The sequence below is a fragment of the Mastigoproctus giganteus genome, chromosome 7 (genome assembly GCF_048544385.1).
Source record: "Mastigoproctus giganteus isolate SK-2022 chromosome 7, ASM4854438v1, whole genome shotgun sequence".
Lineage (NCBI taxonomy): Eukaryota > Metazoa > Arthropoda > Arachnida > Uropygi > Thelyphonidae > Mastigoproctus > Mastigoproctus giganteus.
The window spans coordinates 38,323,436-38,346,569 of NC_143581.1; the positions used below are offsets into that span (position 1 = coordinate 38,323,436).

Genomic DNA, 23,134 nt, shown 5'->3' on the forward strand with positions numbered 1-23,134 from the left:
TAAAAGGGAGGCGGTTTTCCAGTGATGAGGACCTTCTACGGGCTTGGGACAACGAGTGTGCTTTACTCCCTAGTGAAACTTGGCAGAACTGGTTTAAAGATTGGTTTCGGAGGATGGAGAGGTGTATTGAATGTAGAGGAAATTACTTTGAAAAAATTAAATAAACAAAGCTGTATTGCAAAACTTTCCTAGTACCCTTTGTATAAAACCATAAGTAACACATTGATAAATAATTTCAGCATTGAAGGGTACAAATATTTCATGAAATAAAACAAATTGTAGTGAAATTTAAACTGGTATCTTGTTAATCATCATCCAAATTTACCTGTGGGAATAACAACATAATAGTTTTAATATGTTAAGTGTTTTGCAAGAACTGTCTTTTATACTGAAAGCTGGTAACTCATATCAATGGGACCAAATACCAAAATTGGCCTACACTTCAATAGCAAAAACCTCATACATCTTAAGGTATATTATACAATAAAAATTTACTGCATAAGATAATTCAAGAAAATGAGGATTGGGGAGGAAATTAAGATACCCTTAATTTATTAAAATGTCTTAAATTTGTTAAAATTCAAGAACTTTTTTGGTATTTCCAGTACATATAGAAACTTATGGGATCATCATGGAAGGAGTGATTACCTAAATCTTGTCATTTTAAATTACTATTATTATCAAGGCAACAACAACAAGCATGACTTAGCATGCTTGTGATATACAGGTTATTAATTTTTTAATTTCCAAAATTTATTTAGAAAAGTGAAGTGTATAGAAAAATATGGAATAATACTGTAATTAATATAAATTCAGTATACATGCTGAGTGGTTAATTCTCGCTGCTGCTTTTATGATGACTATAAATTGTCAATACTTAGAAATATAGCTATTGTCATACCTTTGTGTGTGTGTGTGTGTGTGTGTGTGTGTGTGTGTGTGTGTGTGTGTGTGTGTGTGTGTGTGTGTGTGAGAGAGAGAGAGAGAGAGAGCTTTTCACCGAAGTTTATTTGTGCAGGTAGTTCTCTGTTCTCCTCACACTGACACAAGTGGTTCCTGATAACTGTCTTAAGTCAAAGCACATTCTCCCATAAGACCAATGTTAAAAATCTTATTAAAGATGAAACTAAATTTTTTATTGGTGCAATAAATGATTTGGAAAAACATCTTGAAAAGTATTCTTCCATTAGCCTCCTACCAGTATAAGTTCCAAGTCTAACCTAACTGTATATTTATTTTTTATAGTTCATAGATAAGTTTAATGGTGATGAAGGTTGCACTGCTAGAGTAAGACATCACTATTAATAGCAGGAGGATAACAGAAAAGAACTGCAGAAAGTCCTAAAAATTACTGAAGGAATAAAGCACATATATACATAATTTAATGAAGTCTCCCCTGCCCATTTTTTAGATATTCACAGAGATTCTTGGCATTGAGTCTGATCGTGAATCGAAGTGATAAGTAGTTCAAGGTCAAGAATAAGTCTCACTGTCTGGTTGGTTATCAGTTGCTTGCACTGAAGATCCTATAACATAATCCATATTTTTTTTTTTTTTTTTTTGTGATTGTCCTTCAATGTGCAAGGGGTAATCAAGATCTGAATGATGTTTGCAGGTGCCTCACCTTTTCCAGCAGTTCTTAATTTTGTTAATCTTTGTATCCAGTATTATGGTTCCACATTTCTTAGAACCAGAAATATCTCTAACATTTGATTTTACATAAAAACAAGTTAATATACAAGGTACATTACATTTCAGGCACGTTAACAAACAGTAATAATTCATGATTTTTTATATACAAGGTGTCTTGTATAAAAAAAAATGGTGAGAACCATTTTTTATATACAAGGTAACTCTATAAATGGTGGGAACACTTTCAATTATTTATTACACATGGAGTACGAGAGATACCATTTACTTATTTATGCCATATGAAAGAGAAAACTTCTGGTAGCTTTTCCAGTTGTTACTTGGAAAGCTACCAGAAGTGTTTCCAATTTTGTTGTGAACTGCAAGAACTGATAGAAGAACATGGCAACTTCTTTAATCGCATAGTGTTTAGGGATGAGGCCACATTTCACACCAATGGGAAGGTCAACAGACACAATTGTAAAATCTGGAGCACCCAGAAACCTGAAGAAATAATTGAATATGAGCGTGATTTGCCGAAGATGAATGTGCCGGTTATTTTGATCACGTTTGTGAATTGAATTTTCATTCTATTAAATGGAAATTCTAATAAGCGAAAATTGGAGAAATATTGTCCACGGGCTATAAAAATGAAGATACATTGTATAAAGCATAAACACAAATTTACACCATTTTTTTTCCCCCCCAACAAAATTAAATGATACGTGAAAATCTGAAGATTATCCACAGATCAGCAAAATACAAATAAATATGCACCTATATACATAACTAAATTAATATACATACAGTACTAACTAAAAATAACACTGTAATCTGATATTTTTGTTCACTGACTTTTTTTTTTTTTTTTTTTGAGGTTGTAAAAGTTAAAACAGTAAAACAAGACGGGTCAATCGGTAACAAAGAACACGACATGCAGATACTGTAAGTAACACAATATGCGCAAGTGAGATACATAGCAAAAAGATTCTGAACAGTTTTTAGAGTTTTATTTTACCCATACTGTAGTTTTCTTCGTCTTTTAAACTGAAGTAGAAATTTTTTAACAATTGAATCAAAGATTGAGATATTAAACAGACTTTCAAAGGGAGAAAGTGGATCTTCATTAGCAAAATTTTACAAGGTTGTCAATCAACGATAACAGACATTAAAAACAACAAAGAAAAAATTTTGTATCAAAACATGATTTAGATTGTGCAAAAAAAAAAAAAAAAAAAAAAACCTATGAGAAGAGCTAATGACCCAAAGATGCCATTTATTTGTGGTTCACACAGAGACGAAATTTAGGAGAACCCATATCTGGACTTTGTTGCGTGAAAATGCACTGGATTTTAACAAAAAATTATAGGGTCTCTCAGATTTTAAAGGCAATGTTCTTATGTTCTTTTGATAAGTTCAAAAATCCGAACAAATTGGAAGTTCAAACTACCCCAGGACCGAATTAGTTCAGTTTATCGACGCTCTACTATACTAGAAATTGAAAGGATGATAAATAGTGCATTGGTACAAATATTCACAAGGATGCAAATCAAACACTGTCAGAATTGAGTAAAATTTAAAAACAATATTAGCATTAGCAGTGGCAAATGATGCAAGAAAGCAAGCTAATACAGCCATCAGCAAAAAAAAAAAAAAAAAAAAAAAATACTCCCGTTTCATCTATTCATTCCCTCCAATAGTGTCCTAGTTCTTCCTTGAAATTATTTAAACTATCAACTTCCACAACAAAAGATAGAAGTGTGTTCCAGCAATCAACCAACCACTAGCTAAAGGCAGACTTCTGAACATCTATTTTGCAACCATCCTTTCTCAATTTAAATATTTCCACTCACATGTGGTCTGGGCAAGAGGAAGAATTCCATCAGCATTGAACCTGTTCAATTCATTCAAAGCCTATGTATGTTTTAGTGCACTTGCATCATTTATACACAGCCAATTATAGATTAGCAAATTTGCAATAGCGGCATCATTTAAGTTACATCTCATATTGTGAATATGTTCACAAGTTCAAAGCCTTAAATACCTCAATCAGATCACTTCACAGGTGCCTAGTCCCCAGACACTACAATTTGAAGACCTGAAGCCTTTCTAGGCAATTTGAAGACCTGAAGCCTTTATTCTGCTCAACAATCTTGTTGCCTCTCTCTGTACTCATTTGAACAGCTCTACATTCTGTCTAAAATGAGGCATCCAGACCTGTATTCAAGATGAGACCTTACAATTGCTTTATACAATAGGATAATCACCTCCTTCTTCCCTGCTAACAAAATTTCGGTATATAATAATTAATACCCCATGAGCTATAATGGCAGCCTGTCTGCGTTTCTCTAAGAACTTAATATCGGACTGCACAACTAACCCAAGGTCTTTTTCATTTTCTAGATCCTGTTCTAGTGGCATACCGTCATTAACCACCCTGCCAACCTTTATATCATCTGCAAACTTGGACATTAAGCCTGTTATACCGTCATCAATATCACTGATAAATACAGAAGACAACAATGGGCTCAACACCAAACCCGAGGGGGAATCCACAAATAACATTAGTCCGTGAAGAGCAATCTCCATTGATTACACTCTCTGTCTTCTCTCACTCAACCATACCTTTACCCATAGCAGCAATTTGGCTTAATGCCATACTGTTCCAATTTGTACAGTAGTCTTCCATGTGCAACAGTATCAAAAGCTTTCCTAAAATTCAAGTATATGATATCAAAATTATTTTTGTATCCAGTTCCTTTTTTATCATATTGTATAGCGAATTAAATTGGTCCTACAAGATTTCCCTTTAACAAACCCATGCTGTTTGAAGTATAACTGCAGCCTTGTCTAGATGATCCTGCATTATTACCTCTACCAGTGACTCCATTATTTTCCCTGGAACAGAAGTTAATAAACTAACAGGTCTGTAATTACTTGTGTCACTCCTGATTCCCCTTTTGTGAATCAGAGATACATTCGCACATCAGCAGCCTGTGGGGGGGCGATCTCCCCTGAATTCAATCTTCCTTACATTTTCGAGGGAACAGATCTAAAACGGTGTTTGCAGGCCAGTAGCTAGTTAGCACACCGGACCAAACCTATTGGTAATTCTTTAGGAGGCTTCCAGATCAGCTAGTATATAATCTTGCTACCTCTACACTACCAAATATTGACTGGAGGGAGTCCGAATAGTGTGTATGCCGGGGGCATTGTCGAGGCCACGTTATGTCAAGGATCTGAGTATACTCTTACCATGTGTATGCTATATCCAAAAATTTCATTACTTCATACAGCATGTTCCCCCCCCACTTTTCTTTACTATTGAATACACCATGAATTATCAAACTAATAGAGTAAGCTTAACTGCGAAAACACTTCCTAGTTCATTTCACAAATATATGTGGTTTCAATTCTAATCTCAACAATGTCCAATTCCACTTGCAGTCTGCCAAACCCCATGTACTTTTTCTGACAGAATCTCTGTTATCGGTTGATTCAACTACTGCTCATCTCAGTTGCTGAAATTATTCGCTGTATGATTCCTTTTGCATCAAAGGTGGTACTTGTGCACATGTATTCCCTAATATTCCCTGTCAGAGACTTGGTAATTTGGAATCTCCTCTTTTAAATCTTCTCTGGCTTAAAATCTCTCTACCTCATTGTGTCAAATTCATCTGTTGTCTCTACCGTTCTCCCAACTCCACTAATCACTTGGAGCTCTTTGACTTCCTCTCTTTGCAACTTAACTTTCTCCAGTTCAACTTTCCTAACAGTGAGGCAATTTTCCTTGGTGATTTTAAATCTTCACAACTTCAGCTGGCTTCCATTTTCTAGTCACACCAACCCAGCTGGTCGAGATGTTGAGGCTTTTGCAATTACGAATGACCTTGCACAGATTGTTCATTTACCTACAAGAATACCAGACAATCCCAACCAAGCCAACACGCTTGATCTTTTTCTCACAAATAACCTTTCTACGTACACAGTCAAAGTGAGTGGTCCTTTAGGTATCTCAGATCACAACTCGGTGATTGTCTCTTCTCCAATGCAGCCTTTATCTCATGGCTATTCCCAACTTCATTGTTTCGCATTACAAGAATGCAAAATGGGATGACCTGCGAGATTTCTTTTCTTCTTTTCCTTGGTCGGATTACTGTTTCAAAACTTCTGATGTCAACATTTGTTCAAATTGTGTCAGTGAAATTATTCATATAGGAATGGAAACCTTTATTCCACACTCCACTTTAAAATCTCGTCCTTTATCTAAACCTTGGTTTTCCAATAAATGTGCTAAGGCTGTTCAAGAGAAGAACGTTGCATATCGTAATTGTCTTGCTTCCAATTCTTCAGTTTCATTTTCTGCCTACACCATTGCTTGTAACATTGTAAAGCAGTTATTAATCATTGCAAACTAGATTTTGAACAGACTAAGAGTAGAAAACTTGATTCTTGCCCTAATGGTAGCTGAGCATTCTGTTCTCTTGCCAAAGCTATTGGCCGCAACTTTTGCCCATCTCTGCTCCCACCTCTGTCCAAACCAGATAGTTCTGCTGTCACTTCAGCCAAGGATAAAGCTGACCTGCTAGCAGCCCACTTTTCTTCCAACTCATGTATTAATGATCTTGGTAAAACACCTCCCTCCATTCCCAACACGCTCCATTCAATGCCTCCTGTGGTCTTCTGTCAAAAGGATGTCAGAAGAATTTTGTGAATCTCGATGCTAAGAAAGCTCCAGGTCCTGATGGTATTTCTCCACTTGTTCTCAAAACCTGTGCTCCTGAACTTACTCCTATTCTTTGCCAACTTTTTTCACTTTCTTATTCCAAAGGTGTCTTTCCTTCTGCTTGGAAATTTGCTCATATCCAGTTCCTAAAAAGGGTGACTGGTCCCTCCCATCCAATTATCGTCCCATTGCAATTACTTCTACTCTTTCTAAAGCAATGGAGAAATCAATTAACCGCCAACTCTTAACTACCTAGAAACCTTCCGTTTGATCAACGATCGCCAGTATGGATTCAGTCAGTGTTGATCCACTGACGATATTCTGACTTATGTTATATATGGACAAATTCAATGGAAAAGTTTGATGAAACACAAGCAGTTGCTCTTGACATCTCAAAGACTTTCGATCGTGTTTGGCATAAATGTCTTCTAAACAAGCTTCCATCTTATGGTTTGCCAACTGTTTTTTGTAATTGGTTATCCAGTTTTCTCTCTGATCACGCACTGAGGGTGATGGTAGATGGCTCTCTGTCTTCCAACTTCTCCACTAATGCTGGTGTCCCCCAATGTTCAGTTCTTTCCCCCACTCTTTTCCTCTTGTATATTAATGACCTCCTTCATTGATTGGAAATCCTATCCATAGTTTTGCCGATGATAGCACTTTGCATTCCACTTTCCATTTTGAGAAACCTTGCCCTGCTCAATCAGCTTCAACTTCTCGAATATCTGCTACCAATTCCTTAAATGCCGATCTCCAGGTAATTCTCCAGTGGGGCAAAGACAACTTAGTTGATTTCAATTCTTCTAAAACTCAGTCTTGTCTTATATCTCGCAAAAAGGATTCTTCTGCTCCTATGCTTACCTTTGATGACACTCCGATTTTTAGGCAAATTGATATATCTCTTTTAGGGATTACCCTGGCTTCTAATCTCTCTTGGCACAAGCACATCACAAATATTGCTTCCTCTGCATCTAAAAAACTTTGTTTTCTATTTCACTCTCGGCATTACTTTTCTTCCAAACAGCTGTTCACTCTGTACAAATCGCAAATCCGCCCAACCATGGAATATTATTCCCACATCTGGGGTAGTGCCCCCAAAACCTCTCTCAGGCTTCTAGATTCAATTCAGAAGAGGGCAGTTAGGTTAATTAATGAGTCATCTCTAACAGTCTCTCCACTCTCTGTTTCATAGACATAATGTTTCTGCTGCATGCCTTTTCTACAGATACTTTCATGGGCACTGTTCTTCTGAATTGGCTTCTATAATTCCCGCTCTCTCTTTCAAAACAGTCCGAACATGTGCTGCCACCAGCCAACATCCATTTACTGTCCAACTTCAAACTCACAAAACCAACTTTTCATCTTCTTCGTTTATTCATTCAACTGCCGTTTTCTGGAACAACCTTCCTTCACACGTATTTCCTGAAAATTACAATCTTCAGAAGTTCAAGTCTAATGTCAACAAATATCTTCTTTCGCCTTTTCCACCTCCAACCCAAATACGGTACTAAGTACTATAGGTTCTAATACCACTCATGTTTGGGGTTTTCATAAAAAAAAAAAAAATTAAAAATGTTTACAGATATAAGTTTAGTTGTTTGTGTTTAATATCTATTGAAATTTGCTCTCTTTAACTTCTCAACCACCAAGTATACCTCTCTACAATTCAGAAAATTTTAAAATTTGGCACCTCTAAATCTCCAAGGGTGCCAAAATTTCAAGAGTGCTCTAGTTAAGAAAGTACACTGTCCCCCAAAAAAGTATCTGGACACATGTTGCCACTACCACTCACTTCAATAGTGTTGATCCTCCTTTGGTCACTATTACATATACAGACCCCCCCCCCCACCTTGGTGGTTTGCATCCTAAATTTTCAACATAATGTGATGTTGTATCTTTCCATTTTAGGATTCATCAAGATTTCAACATTGGTTAATGAAGTCCTGTATATAATGATTTACCATCTCCTTTCAAGATTTACAGAATTTTCAGTATGAGCAAAAACTCATACTGAAAATTCTATAACAGTTCTAAAACTGAAAATTCTGGAACTTTTTTTCATTTCATTCCTCAATTTAGAGAATTTTTCAGTAAGCAAATGTAGTTTGTAAAATGAATGGCCAAATAAAAGAGATAATACTGAACTTCTCATTTCATCATGGACACAGAAGCAGAGTTATGTTGAGCAGTTTTGTTTTTTTTATATATATATATATGATGCTTAAAACCTGTTAATATTACTAATGGATTTTTAAATGTAAAGCAAAATTGTGATACCAAGAAACAAAAATACTAGAAGGATTGAGTTAGATGAACTTCAGCTTCATTTGACTAGTGCAAAGAAATATTCAAAACATTGTAAGTAAATTCAAAACATTGTAAGTAATAAAGTAATACTTCCCACACCAAAAGCAGTCCCAGAAAGATTTTTTATGTAATTCTATGAAAATTAGCTACCTTATTATTGCTATATTGGCACCATACTTTCAGGAAAGATTTCATCAGACACTAAATCCTCATGTAACATTGTTCTTTTGTCATGTTACGATTGTGGCAAAAAAAAAACAACCTACAAGCTAAACCACTCTAAAAATTGATTATCTGCTAAGCAATAAAAAGTCATTCAAATTTTCTACAACTTCTGGACTACTGCATGGTTTGCTTAGCTACATTCAACTTAAAGTGGAATAAAATCCCACTAAGTGGCCCAGCCAACCACCTAACCTAAAACAGTTAAAGAGAAGAAAAATGGTTCATTTTGGGAAGAGCTGACTTAGAGGTTAAAAAGAGACAGAATGAGTGTTCAATAGCAGATTCTTAAGACTGCTACCAAAATGCTGTTTACTTGTCAATTTATCACCATGATGTACAGTCACTCAGTTTTTCATTACTGGTGAGAATTACTCTTATAACACTATTCTATATTGTAATAATTAGAGTATATACGATTATAGTTCTAATAGTAACTAAAACCATAATTAATAATAAAACAAAATTTTAAATTGTTTCTTGTAAGAATAAAGAAAGCTTACAAAAAAAAAAAAGTGTTTATTTTAAAATAAAGACAGCTTTAGAACTCTGTAAAATGGATGTATAATGTAAATGAATGAATAAAAAAAATAAAAATTACTTAACAGAATTTACACTATGCTACTTCAATGGGATTTCATTACATTCCCAAGCCTACGTGGAGTTCCTGGTCACATGCAATTTCCTAAATAAGGAATTGTGTGTAACCAAGAAACCTGCAAATGTTTTGAAACATAATGATAGTCAAAGAAATGTGATTATCATGGAGTAAATTTTAATCTCAGATGGATTAATATATTTTCCATAAATTCTTCTTCTTTTCAGGTAAATTCTCCCACTTAAAAAATGACTGACTGTCAAGTGAGCGAGTGACGTTCCAAAAGTTGCAGTTTCTGTAAGTCTGCATAACGCTTTAAACCAAATTAACTACAATCTATAAGGTAAATAGTCTAAAAATTCCTCCTCTTTTCATCTCCTCCTCCTCCTCCTCCTCCTCCCTTTCTTACAATTCTTGAAAATTTCTCATTAAAGGTAAAACAGGTGATGGAATGGGCAACATGATGTGAACTGCTACTAGAAGTCTTATTTTTTGGTTACACAATCAGAACAAAAATGGCAACAAACTTCCAATATTTGCTCTCTTCTGCTCAAACAAACCACTCTGTTCATCCAACTGTAATTCACAGCACCTTTTAAAAAAATGTTCTCTCCTTGGTTTCTTTAATAAACACTGACAAATTTTGCATCAGTAAGGTTCAAATTGCCTCATACACTAAGTTTTGAGATGAGATAAGTAACAATGTGGTAAACAGAAAAAAAGGTTTGTTTCAAAATGCTTGGCCAATTAAATATTTCATATTTATAACTTTTTTTGCAAAAAAGAAACAAATCGCTACAAATTCATGTTCACTTCTTTTTAAAACTGAGTGAAAACGTAACTTGTAAAATACAGTGGATTCTGGTTATTTGGGCCACCGGTTAATCAGGGCAGCCGTTTATTTGGGACAAAACTTAAAGAACAGAACCTAATCGAGAAAATAGCCAGGGTATTCTTCGCTTAATTGGGACAATGTGCCATTTAATCACGGCAGGAGACTGCAGCACTCGAGATTACCCTACAATTGTCTTCGAACATACCATGTGTTCCAGTCGGATTTCTGGAGGTCACAACCATAAAACAAAAACAATTAGCAGTTTCCAGTTTATTGGACTTTTCTGTTAGTGCAATCTATTATAAATGGATAGTAAACTTGATCTTATTGAATTTGTGATAATACCTACACCTGGAATTCTGTGGATTTGTGTGTTATTATATGAAATGTGTTTCCCCTTCCATGAAATCTTCAATCATATAAAAAATAAATTTTCAGAATCTTCTCTTCATTTCTATTTTTAAAGCTTCGTAACTTGTTGCTCCATTCTCGCTTGCACGTATCATGTTAGTTGCAATTTATGCGTGCCGTGTTCTTTGTTATTGATTGCTTATCTTTTTTTACTGTTTTAAATTTTAAATCCATCCCTCCAAACGTCAGTGAACAGAAATAGCAACTAGTTAGTATGTACATATTACAGAACATATTAATTAAGCTAGGCACGTAAGCTTAAATTTATTTTTATTTTGCTAACCTGTGGAAAATATTCTTCCGATTTTCACATATCATTTAATTTTTTAATTGGTAAGGTAATAAGGTGTAAATTTGTGCTTAATATATATATCTTTACTTTTATAGCTTGTGGATAATATTCCTCCTACTTTTTGTTTATTAGAATTGCTGTTTAATAGAATTAAAATTCAATTCACAAACGCGATCACAATGACCGGCGCTTACTACATATCGTATAGTGAATGTACTTTTACTATGGTGAGAACATCGTAATGTGATTTGATCGTACAGAGAATTAATCGTAAAGCAGGGTCCAACTGCATTTTTAACTATTCACGTGAAACTTCGCATAATTGGGGCCACCACTTAATTGGGCCAAAATGCACTATCCCAATGTGTCCCAAATAACTGGAATCCACTGTATTACAATTTTCTCTCTTTTTTTTTTTAAAGAACAGGTGTGTGTGTGTGTGTGTGTGTGTGTGTGTGTGTGTGTGTGTGTGTGTGTGTGTGTGTGTGTGTGTGTGTGTGTGTGTGTGTAAATATACATTTAATTTCTAATTCAGGCCCTATATAGAAAATTTTTAAAATTAACAAAACTAAATGAAAATAAACAAACTACAAGTTTACCTGATAACGCTGAATTTCAAATTATAATTTCCACCAGACTGTATAATTGCAGGGTAACAAAGGTCAACTTGAGAAATATCAACACCACTTACAAACTTTTTATCTCCAACAGCCTGCTCAACACCCTCTGCTAACTTGGAATGTTTCACTTTCTGCATTAAAAAAAAAAATACGTTTTTTCACTTTTATAAAAAAAAACAAGTAAATATGCCAAAAAAATCTTTTTAAAAAATTATTCATAAAACTATATGATCATATATGATACTCTCATGATAAAAATATTTTACTTTGCTTTTTTTTTTTTTTCAAGAATCAAAACTTAGTCATTTGATTAAAGTATATTAATAATACAGATAATACTACAGTTGGTTTTCGTTCAGTTCAAGAGATTTTATTCAATAAAATTGACTTACTGAATTACGATGTTTAAACTAATATCTTACAAATAGTTAAGTACCATCTTATAAAAAAAAAAGAATCCAAACTTTCATTAAAAGACCATCACAACAAAAGTAGTATGACATTGCATATAATGTTGCTTCTATGCAATTTCTGCCACAGCAACTACTTTGAGTGAGTAGTTGCTATACCAAAAATACTTACTTGGGGTCACAGTGCACCAGTTCACATTGTTTCTCACATGTTATGTCAGTACAAATGTGTTCCAAGCTGATTTGCATATTGTTTGGACTAAACTCATCATACATACTGCAGGTATGAACCTGCAGTATGTATGATGATTTTTCTAAAAATTTTAGTACAGCACTCAAATTATTAGAAATGAATGAAGATCATTTAAAATCACAGCATTAATTTAAGATATTTTCTCGTTTCCTTCTGATTATGAATGAATTTTCTTGCCAATCATCTGTAATTCACCAGTAGATTTTCATATTCTCTTTAGAAAAAAGAATATGAAAAAAAAAAAAAAAAAATTCTTGATTAAAGGAATACTAATATAAACAAAATGGATTTAAAGGAAGAACAAAAATTAATAAAATTAACTAAGCATCCTAAAATGCAAAACATGTAAAAATTCAGTTTCAGCAATGTTTTCTGACTATTAATTAAAAATTTAACTACTACTATAGAGTAAAGTGAAATATAATTAATGCTTATACACTGGCATGATCATTACATTAGAGGAGTTTGTAATAAGTTATTTTGACAATGAATATAATCATTAACCATATTTTGCAATCATACTCGCTTCAACCACAGATGTGTGTACTTGACTACTCCACTGTATGAAGCAAGTTTTTTTCTTGCAAGTATGAAAAAAAATTGTTTTTTTTTCATACTTGCAAGAGGGATTGTTTGGAAAATGTTAATGATTTACCAAATATAGTTGGAAAAATAAAGTTTACAATGAAAAATTTATTTCCAAAAATTTAATTCTACAATGACAACAATGCAATTCACATAAAAAAAAATGCCCGACACATACTCTTATGATACTGAAACAATCATCACAGGTACCAACAATGTTAGAAGCTTAAATGGCAAAGATGAAATTAGCAGAATTAAGCAGGTATAATATCAGAATAGCAGGTATGTATCACAGAAAATGAGGATAAATTAAAATAAATTTAAGAAACACTTGAACCACAAAATAAATACAGCAAAATAATTGATGCTCATAGTAGGGTAAAGGTAAGGCACTATCTGCTCCTATGAACCTAACCACCTGTAATACCAAAACAAAACAAAGAATATAAAAGGAAAGAAACCAAAGCAACACTCAGCATCAGAGAACAAATGCAGAACTCCTAGACCAAAGAGATCTCTGGACATTAAGAGAAATAACAATCCAAACAAAATACGCTATGGCTACCTCCAAGTTTGGGACATATCAGGACATCAATGATATTTTGTATAGATAGTGATTGAAATATGAGCCTTTTTCAGACTTCACAACTGCTGATATCCATTGAAAAGATAGCACATGTGGGCTCTTTGTTTCTTTGTGGTATTTCTATTTTAGTAGCACTTGTTCTTTGGGGGAGAAGGGAGTATGTCTCTTTGGTTGAGCACTCATACACACTTACTCCCCCAAGAGTGAGTGTTGCTTTGATTCTTTTCCTTTTCTATTCTTTATTTTGTTTTGGTATAGAGGCAATTAGGTGCATAGGATCAAAATAGCAGCTTGCTGTACCTATAATGCTATCAGCAGCATTAATTTATTTATTTCGTGGATCATGTGTGTGTTTTAAATTTATTTTAATTAAAATAATATAACCATATTTTCATTTCTCATAATAAATTATTAAGTGGATGAATACAGGGAAGCTGTAGCTCAACTTTAATTACATTAATTTATTCTACACATAAATTTAATTGGCCAGTAGGCATTATCTAAGTATAGTTATGAGAGCAAAATTCAAGGTGGAAAGTAGGGTGATGATATTTTTCTGTGCATATGGCCCATTTGAAGGTTCATAAAAATGAAATGGAAGAATTCTTTAATACCATAGAGTCTCACATTTAGATCATTGTTCATAAATTTGAAATATAAATAACACCAATTACAATCCTGTCATCAGGTATAATCAGAAAAGAATGAAAGCTGGGACTACCTGGTAGAAGAGAAGGACAGTTAGTCCCAATTTTCAATCTTTTATGATTATCTTTGATGACAGGATTCAGTACAGAAGGCTCAAATGAAAAAGAACAAAAAAACCATTGGAGATTTAAATAGCATGGCAGGAAAATGGAGTGAAAAAGGTAAACAAGCAATAATAATAAAAAACTAATCAAATTTTACACAAACCCATGTATTTCAGCTTACAGAGATATACAAATTTATTTGGAGGGAAAAGCACAAAAGAAACAAAAGTACTCAATTTTCTAACAACAATTAAATATAGAAGCCTCTTGCTCAAAGGTCAAATGGCATTCCTGATGCTAACACAACTTCAGATGAAGAATGCCAAAATATAAACGAACTTAAGCAGAGCTGCACGAAAGGTATGGGAGGGAAGGTCTATAAAGACAAGAAATTAGAACTTTAAATGCTACAAAGAACACAAAAAATATTATAAGAAATTTCTGACAAATAAATCTTTATTGAAATATAAATAAAAATGCAAGAGGGCTAAGAAATGAGTGATAGAAGCTAAAAAAAAAAAAGTTAAAAATAAATAAATTATAAGAGAGAGAGAGAAGTTAAAACAGAAAAGAATATTTTAGAAATATGTAGTAATAAATCTCTCACAAACAGAACTGAAGATCACAGAAACAATCATTATTGGAGTAAAAAATGTAATGGAAAAATATTACATTTCATATTATCTTGATGTCAATAACTAAAGGCCAAGTTCTAAAAATATGGACCATGAGTTAATTGGTGAAGTTCCCCAGGGTTCAGTGCTGGGCCCATTTTTGTTTTGTATATTTATCAATGATATTGATGAAGGTATATCAGGCTTAATGTCAAAGTTTGCAGATGATACGAAGGCTGGCAGGGTAATTAATGACAGTATGCTACTGCAACAGGACAGACGGCCTGAGAAGTGGCAACTGAAATTTAACATTGCCAAATGCAAAGTACTGCATATGGGTAGCAGTAACCCCAGAGAAATGTACCAACTGTGTGGTACTACACGCAGGGTAGTGGCGAATGAAAAAGATTTGTGGGTAATTGTGCAGTCAGATATCAAGTTTTCTGAGCAGTGCAGACAGGCTGCCAGAGCAGGTCATGAGGTCTTGTCAATTATATACAGGAATTTTGCAAATAGGGACAAGGTGGTGATTATCCCGTTGTATAAGGCAATGGTCAGGCCACACCTTGAGTATTGCGTACAGGTCTGGAGGCCTCATTTTAGGATGTAGAGTTGCTAGAAAGAGTACAGAGAAGGGCAAGACTGGTGAGGGGAACAAAGGGGTGCTCTTAACAAGAAAGGCTTAAGTTCTACAAATTGCAGCATTGGAGAGTGGGCACCTGCAAGGTGATCTGATTGAGGTGTATAAGGCCTTGAATGGTTTGAGCTGGTTTAATGCTGATAGGATTCTTCTTGCTCAGATTACAAACCTGAGAGGGTATAAACTCAAATTGAGAAGAAAGTTTTGAATGGATGTGTGGAAATTTGCCTTTAGCCAGTGTGTAGTTGATTGCTGGAGCAAACTTCCACCTGCCGTGGAAGTTGATAGCTTAAATAAATTTAAGGCTGAACTAGACAAACATTGGGAGTGACTGGATAGGTGAAATGGAAAGGGGCTTTTTTTTTTTTGTTGTTTTTTTTTTTTTTTGGGCTGATGCTGCCTAAGCTTGCTTTCTTGCATCATATGCCTCTGCTAATGCTAATTGTAATAATATATAAAAAGACTGAAATTATGTACCAGATACATAATGAGTTTCAGTCGCTCTACTCTGAGACTAACAATGTCACGGAGGCAGCCGTTAAAAACGTTTTTACTGCCATTATTTGACTTAATATCTAAACTGAAGACATCTTTCATAAATTTACAAAACTTCTTTCCAGCCTCAGAATTTAATTCTAGATTGAAACCACCAGCGAAAACTATAGGTATATATTATCCAGTGGCTCTTCCAATAGTTTTGCACCTTCAATGGAATACAGCATCAAATTCTTGTTTATGAATTTTTTAATTATATCTAATGACATCCCTGGAGTGATGAATATGGCAACGATGAAAATAGATTCACTATTGAATTTGCATAAAGATCCACAAATATCTCCAATTTCATCTGATACCGCTGTTGCATTACTTCTAGTATGTTGTGCAAAGATATGTGGTGTACTGATATACGGTAATTATATACGGTTTTCCTTTAAATAATGGTAGAATGTATGGATTTGGTTGGGGTTTTTTTTTTTTTTTTTTTTTAGGAGCATTAGCAACTAAGGCCATATTGCTCCGGGATATGCAATGGTCATTCCCTGACCTTTCCGCATCCTCCATATTTGGTAGATAGTTGAACCTTCACATTGATATATCACAACACCACCGCTATGAACATCCGACCTTTTAAACTCAGTCACACATTGGAATGGTTCAAGTAATATATGTTCATCATTATCCAACCACGTTTCACTTAATATCAATATTTTGGATTGCTGTAAGATTGTGTCCGTTTTGATATCTCGAACATGGGCCCATAAACATGGTACATTCATTGACGATATAGATATACCACTTTGTATGAAATCTTGCAGTTCATCCTGTAGAGATGGTAGCTTATTATTTTTCAAGCAATCTAGTTCAGCATTAAGTTCTATATTACTAGTATCTTTGCCGTGGTGAAATGCGAAATTGTCTTGGGGATTTGTAATATATAAACCTTGCAATGAGGTCACTCGAAATAACGTATACAAGTTGCTGTTGATGATCTTTCTTATAATTATATACAACTTTGTTGAAGGTCCCTCCTTGAGATTTATGTATAGTCAAAGCACAAACAGATACTAAAGGAAACTGTGTATGTCTATACATTAATTTCTTATTGTTCTTGAATGGAATTGTAGTTGATTGTTTTATAATAGGTACGGATTGACTAGGTAAATGTTTATCTTTGGCATATTGTTTATAAGGAGATTGAAGGTTACGTCCTATTTTTGACTCGAGAAATTCCATCCACACTCGTTTAACTGTTTCATCGTCCTCAAATTAGAAATATACTAAAGTACCGATTGCACCATTTACCAATCCATCGACCACATCTATATTTGTAGTAATTATATACGGTTTTCCTTTAAATAATGGTAGAATGTATGGATTTGGTTGGGGTTTTTTTTTTTTTTTTTTTTTTTAGGAGCATTAGCAACTAAGGCCATATTGCTCCGGGATATGCGATGGTCATTCCCTGACCTTTCCGCATCCTCCGTATTTGGTAGTCATGGGCTCGAACCCCGGTCTATCAAGAAGCGTGTGAAATTCTGCGTGAAAAAAAAGGCGCTGTGTCGTCAGACGAATTTGTTAGATTTTATGAAGCCATCGATATCAAATTAACTTTTTTTACGTAACTCATTTATTTTTTTAATACATATTTTGTATTAATATGTATAAAGAACTGCAATTTTATTAAATATTTTTCTTGTAAACTAGTGTTTTTGTTAGTCCTTGGTCCCAATTAAACAAAATTTATATGTATTTATATGCAAAGTTGTACCCCGACTTAAGCAATTTTCGTCGGACCCAGCTATAGCGTAACTTCGGGGTATTACTGTACTCACTTCTTATAAAGGAAATTCATTTTGAAGTAATTCATATGAAGTTGTTAGAAATGGTTTCAAATTTTTTTATGTAAACCCTAAGCACAAGAGGTATTAGAACCTATAGTACTTAGTACCATGCTTGGGTTGGAGGTTGAGAATATGAAAGAAAATATTTGTTGATCTTCTTTGACTTGAACTTCTGTCGACTGTAATTTTCAGGAAATACGTATGAAGGAAGGTTGGTCCAGAAAACGGCAGTTGAATGAATAAACAAGGAAGATGAAAAGTTGGTTCTATGAGTTTGAAGTTGGACAGTAAATGGTTGTTGGCTGGTGGCAGCACGTGTTCAAACTGTTTTGAAAGAGAGAGCGGGAATTATAGAAGTCAATTCAGAAGATCAGTGCCCACGGAAATATCTGTAGAAGAGGCATGCAGCAAAAGCAGTACGTCTATGAGACAGCGAGCAGAGAGACTCTGTTAGAGATGAATCATTAATTCACCTAACTGTCCTCTTCTGAATGGAATCAAGAAGCCTGAGAGAGGTTTTGGGGGCACCACCCCCAGATGTGGGAGCAATATTCTATGGTAGGGCAGATTTGCGATTTATACAGAGTGAGCAGCTGTTTGGAAGAAAAGTAACACTGAGAGCAAAAGAAAAAACCAAGTTTTTTAGATGCAGAGGAAGCAATATTTGTAATGTGCTTGTACCAAGAGAGATTAGAAATCAGGGTAATCCCCAAAAGAGATATATCATTTTGCCTAGAAATCGGAGTGTCACCAAAGATAAGCATAGGAGCAGAAGAATCCTTTTTGCAAGATATAAGACAAGACTGAGTTTAAGAAGGATTGAAATCAACTAAGTTGTCTCTGCCCCACTGGAGAATTACCTGAAGATCCGCATTTAGGAAATTGGTAACAGATTTTTGAGAAGTAGAAGCTGATTGAGCAGGGCAACGTTTCTCAAAATTGAAAGTGAAATGCAATGTGCTATCATCGGCAAAACTATGGATAGGATTTCCAGTCAATGGAAGAAGGTCATTAATATACAAGAGGAAAAGAGTGGGGGAAAGAACTGAACCTTGGGGGACACTGGCATTAGTGGTAGGGCAGATTTGCGATTTATACAGAGTGAGCAGCTGTTTGGAAGAAAAGTAACACTGAGAGCAAAAGAAAAAACCAAGTTTTTTAGATGCAGAGGAAGCAATATTTGTAATGTGCTTGTACCAAGAGAGATTAGAAATCAGGGTAATCCCCAAAAGAGATATATCATTTTGCCTAGAAATCGGAGTGTCACCAAAGATAAGCATAGGAGCAGAAGAATCCTTTTTGCAAGATATAAGACAAGACTGAGTTTAAGAAGGATTGAAATCAACTAAGTTGTCTCTGCCCCACTGGAGAATTACCTGAAGATCCGCATTTAGGAAATTGGTAACAGATTTTTGAGAAGTAGAAGCTGATTGAGCAGGGCAACGTTTCTCAAAATTGAAAGTGAAATGCAATGTGCTATCATCGGCAAAACTATGGATAGGATTTCCAGTCAATGGAAGAAGGTCATTAATATACAAGAGGAAAAGAGTGGGGGAAAGAACTGAACCTTGGGGGACACTGGCATTAGTGGAGAAGTTAGAAGACAGAAAGCCATCTACCATCACCCTCAGTGAGCGATCAGAGAGAAAACTGGATAACCAATTACAAAAAACAGATGGCAAACCATTAGATGAAAGTTTGTTTAGAAGACCTTTATGCCAAACACGATCGAAAGCCTTTGAGATGTCAAGAGCAACTACTTGTATTTCACCAAACCTTTCCATTGAATTAGTCCATAAATGGGTAACATAAGCCAGAATATCACCAGTGGATCGACACTGACGGAATCCATACTGGCGATCGTTGATTAGATGGGAGGTTTCTAGGTAGTTTAAGAGTTGGTGGTTAATTAATTTCTCCATTACTTTAGAAAGAGTAGAAGTAATTGCAATGGGACGATAATTGGATGGGAGGGATTTGTCACCCTTTTTAGGAACTGGCTGTATATGAGCAAATTTCCAAGCAGAAGGAAAAACACCTTTGGAATCAGAAAGTGAAAAAAGGTGGCAAAGAATAGGAGTAAATTCAGGAGAAGAGATTTTGAGAACAAGTGGAGAAATGCCATCGGGACCTGGAGCTTTCTTAGCATCAAGATTCGTAAAAATCCTTCTGATATCCTTTTGACGGAAAACCACAGGAAACATTGAATGGAGCATGTTGGGAATGGAGGGAGGTGTTTTACCAAGTTCATTAATACATGAGTTGGAAGAAAAATGGGCTGCCAACAGGTCAGCTTTATCCTTGGCTGAAGTGACAACAGAACTATCTGGTTTGGACAGAGGTGGGAGCAGAGATGGGCAAAAGTTGCGGCCAATAGCTTTGGCAAGAGAACAGAATGCTCAGCTACCATTAGGGCAAGAATCAAGTTTTCTACTCTTAGTCTGTTCAAAATCTAGTTTGGACTGATTAATAACTGCTTTACGATTGTTGCAAGCTTTGGTATAGGCGCAGAAAATGAAGCTGAAGAATTAGAAACAAGCCAATTACGATATGCAACATTCTTCTCTTGAACAGCCTTAGCACATTTATTGGAAAACCAAGGTTTAGATAAAGGACAAGATTTTAAAAAGGAATGTGGAATAAAGGATTCCATTCATACAAGAATAATTTCACTGACACGATCTGAGCAAATGTTGACATCAGAACTTTTGAAACAGTAATCCGACCAAGGAAAAGAAAAGAAATCTCACAGGTCATCCCATTTTGCATTCTTGGTAATGCCAAACAACACGAGGATGGGAATAGCCATGAGATAAAGGCTCCATTGGAGAAGAGACAATCACCAAGTTGTGATCTGAAGTGCCTAAAGGACCTCTCACTTCGACCATGTACTTAAAAGGATTGTTTGTGAGAAAAAGATCAAGCAAATCAAGCTGGAGTCGTGAGCATTAAAATCACCAAGGAAAATAACCTCACTGTTAGGAAAGTTGGACTGGAGAAAGTCAAGTTGCAGAGGGAGGAAGTCAAAGAGTTGGGAGAACGGTAGAGACAATAGATGAATGACACAATGAGGTAGATTTTAAGCCAGAGAAAATCGAAGAGAGGAGGTTCCAAATTACCAAGTCTCTAACAGGGAATATCAGAATCAAAGTCATCAATCATACTGCATGATGGAAGAGATGGGGAAGGCTTGACCGGAACTTAGCTCCAAAGACTAAAAATGGCTTCCACCACTTCAAACCTCCAATAAGTAAAGTGGTGGTATTGCACCAGTTGATGAGAGTCATCTACCACCTAGTATTGCCTGGTAACTTAGAGGGGGCAGCATTCCTCCATGTGGTGTGGGCACCACACCTCGACCCCTGCTTACGTTGTTGGTTCACACCTGGATGGTCACCCATCATGTACTCGTGCATGGAGGTTATACCCAGGATTACTAATAGTCCCACCATCGTGAAGGTGCAAGCAGAGGATTTGGCTGTCACAGACCGTCTGGAATTCACCGAAATTGGGTCCACTTGACTTGACTGTCACCCGAATATCAGTTCCATCAGCGTTTTAGATTCCCAGGTAGCAAGTACAGCTTGTCTGGCATATCTGAGAGAATGTCTGTGACAACCTCAAGGACCAGAAGTGACACCTCAAATCTAATTGAAACCATAAACGATCACAAACAACACAACTAAATCCAAATGGGTTTTTGTACACTAAATTTTCAAATATCACTGTCAGCTCGCGTAGGCACTATAGGGATGTAATCAGGAATCTCATTATTAGCCATTTCTAATTTCGCTTTTTTTTAATGCACAATATTCCTTCATTCATTCTGCTGGAGTTTTAGATTCCTGATAAATATCAGGCATAGTCGAACTCTGTGGTTGACAAGTATCAGGCAAAGTAGAACTCTGTGGTTGACAAGTATCAGGCAAAGTAGAACTCTGTGGTTGAATTTCATTATGATTCGGAATAGTTTGATTTACTTCAATTCATGATATTCCTTCATTATTTCAGCTAGAGTTTTTTTTTTGGGTGCAGTTTGAGAAGTCCCAGGCATAATGAAACACTCTTGTTGAATTTCATCTGGATTCACATTTCTGTCCAATTTTCTTTTCTTTCTTTCATGATATTCCTTCATCTTTTGAGCTTGAGTTTTCTTGTGGGCAGTTTCAGGAATTCCAGGCACAGCGAAACACTGTTGTTCAATTTCATCTGGATTCACATTTCTGTCCAACTTCCCTTTCTTTCTTTCTTTCTTTCTTTCTTTCACGATATTCCTTAAAATGCTGGGCTGTAGATTTTGGCACAGTCACGTATTAATCATTATGCTGATATAATGGTATAACGTAGCGCATCACTGCTCAATTGTACTTATCACCACTTTTTTTTTTCTTTTATGAACCATTTAAGAAAGAATGTAAGCTGCTGACAAAGTTTTCTGTGAAAGATGTGTGAATTGATTCAATGTTATATGCAGATTCTACTATATGATGAAACAGTAGTTTTCAAGAATTTATGAGTAAAATAAAGGTTGTGGAAAATTTGGCATAAAAATTAATATGCAAAAACTAGAGAAGGCAAGGAAAATTCAATTTATAGGCTAAATAATCAAAACATGGAATAAGTTAGTAATTTTGTGCATCTATAGTCTTTAATGAAGACAGAAGATTAGACATGAAAATAAACCGAATAACTAAGTAGAAAGTGTAAGTCAGTTAAATACATATGAAAAAAATGATAAATTAGCTCTTTATGACATGAGTTAAAATAGGCTTTCAGCTCTGTAGCTACAGAACTGAAAGCCTATTTTTACCTACAGAACTTAAAGCTAGAGATGTAGAGATTGAAAGATCAATTTCTACATATCTAAGGAATGTAGAAATTGATTCTCATCCTTAGATAAGGAATGTAGAAATTTCTAAATATCCAATTGAAAGGTAAGTGAAGTAATATAGGTATAGGTAGATAAAATAAATAGGGGGAAAAAATAATAAAATAAAAGAGAGAGAGAGAGAGAGAGAGAGAGAGAGAGAGAGAGAGAGAGAGAGAGAGAGAGAGAGAGAGAAACTAAATAGATATTTGAAACAAAAAATTAATGGATAAATAAGCCAAGTGGCAGATCAACAGCTAGACAGACTGATGGTATCAAACATTACAAGAAAGGGGGAGTTAATAAATCTTAGGGAGGCTGATAATCTAGGACTGATTTGTACCACCTATTACCTACTGAGCATAACACATTTGGATGACAATGTTAGTTTCCATGTTGTGCCTTTCATTGGATTTACAAACCAAACAAGCAAATTGCTTAATGG

The 23,134-nt window shown here is 35.1% G+C and overlaps 1 protein-coding gene across 1 annotated transcript in view; it reads right to left on the reverse strand.

Moving 5' to 3' along the window:
* Positions 1 to 23,134, reverse strand: part of dre4 (SPT16 homolog, facilitates chromatin remodeling subunit dre4) — a 292,696-nt gene that overhangs the window by 204,695 nt on the left and 64,867 nt on the right. The window contains exon 7 of the mRNA XM_090377621.1: positions 11,620 to 11,771. Within this exon, the coding sequence (XP_090233747.1) occupies positions 11,620 to 11,771 (152 nt within the window). The remainder of the gene's footprint in view (positions 1 to 11,619; positions 11,772 to 23,134) is intronic.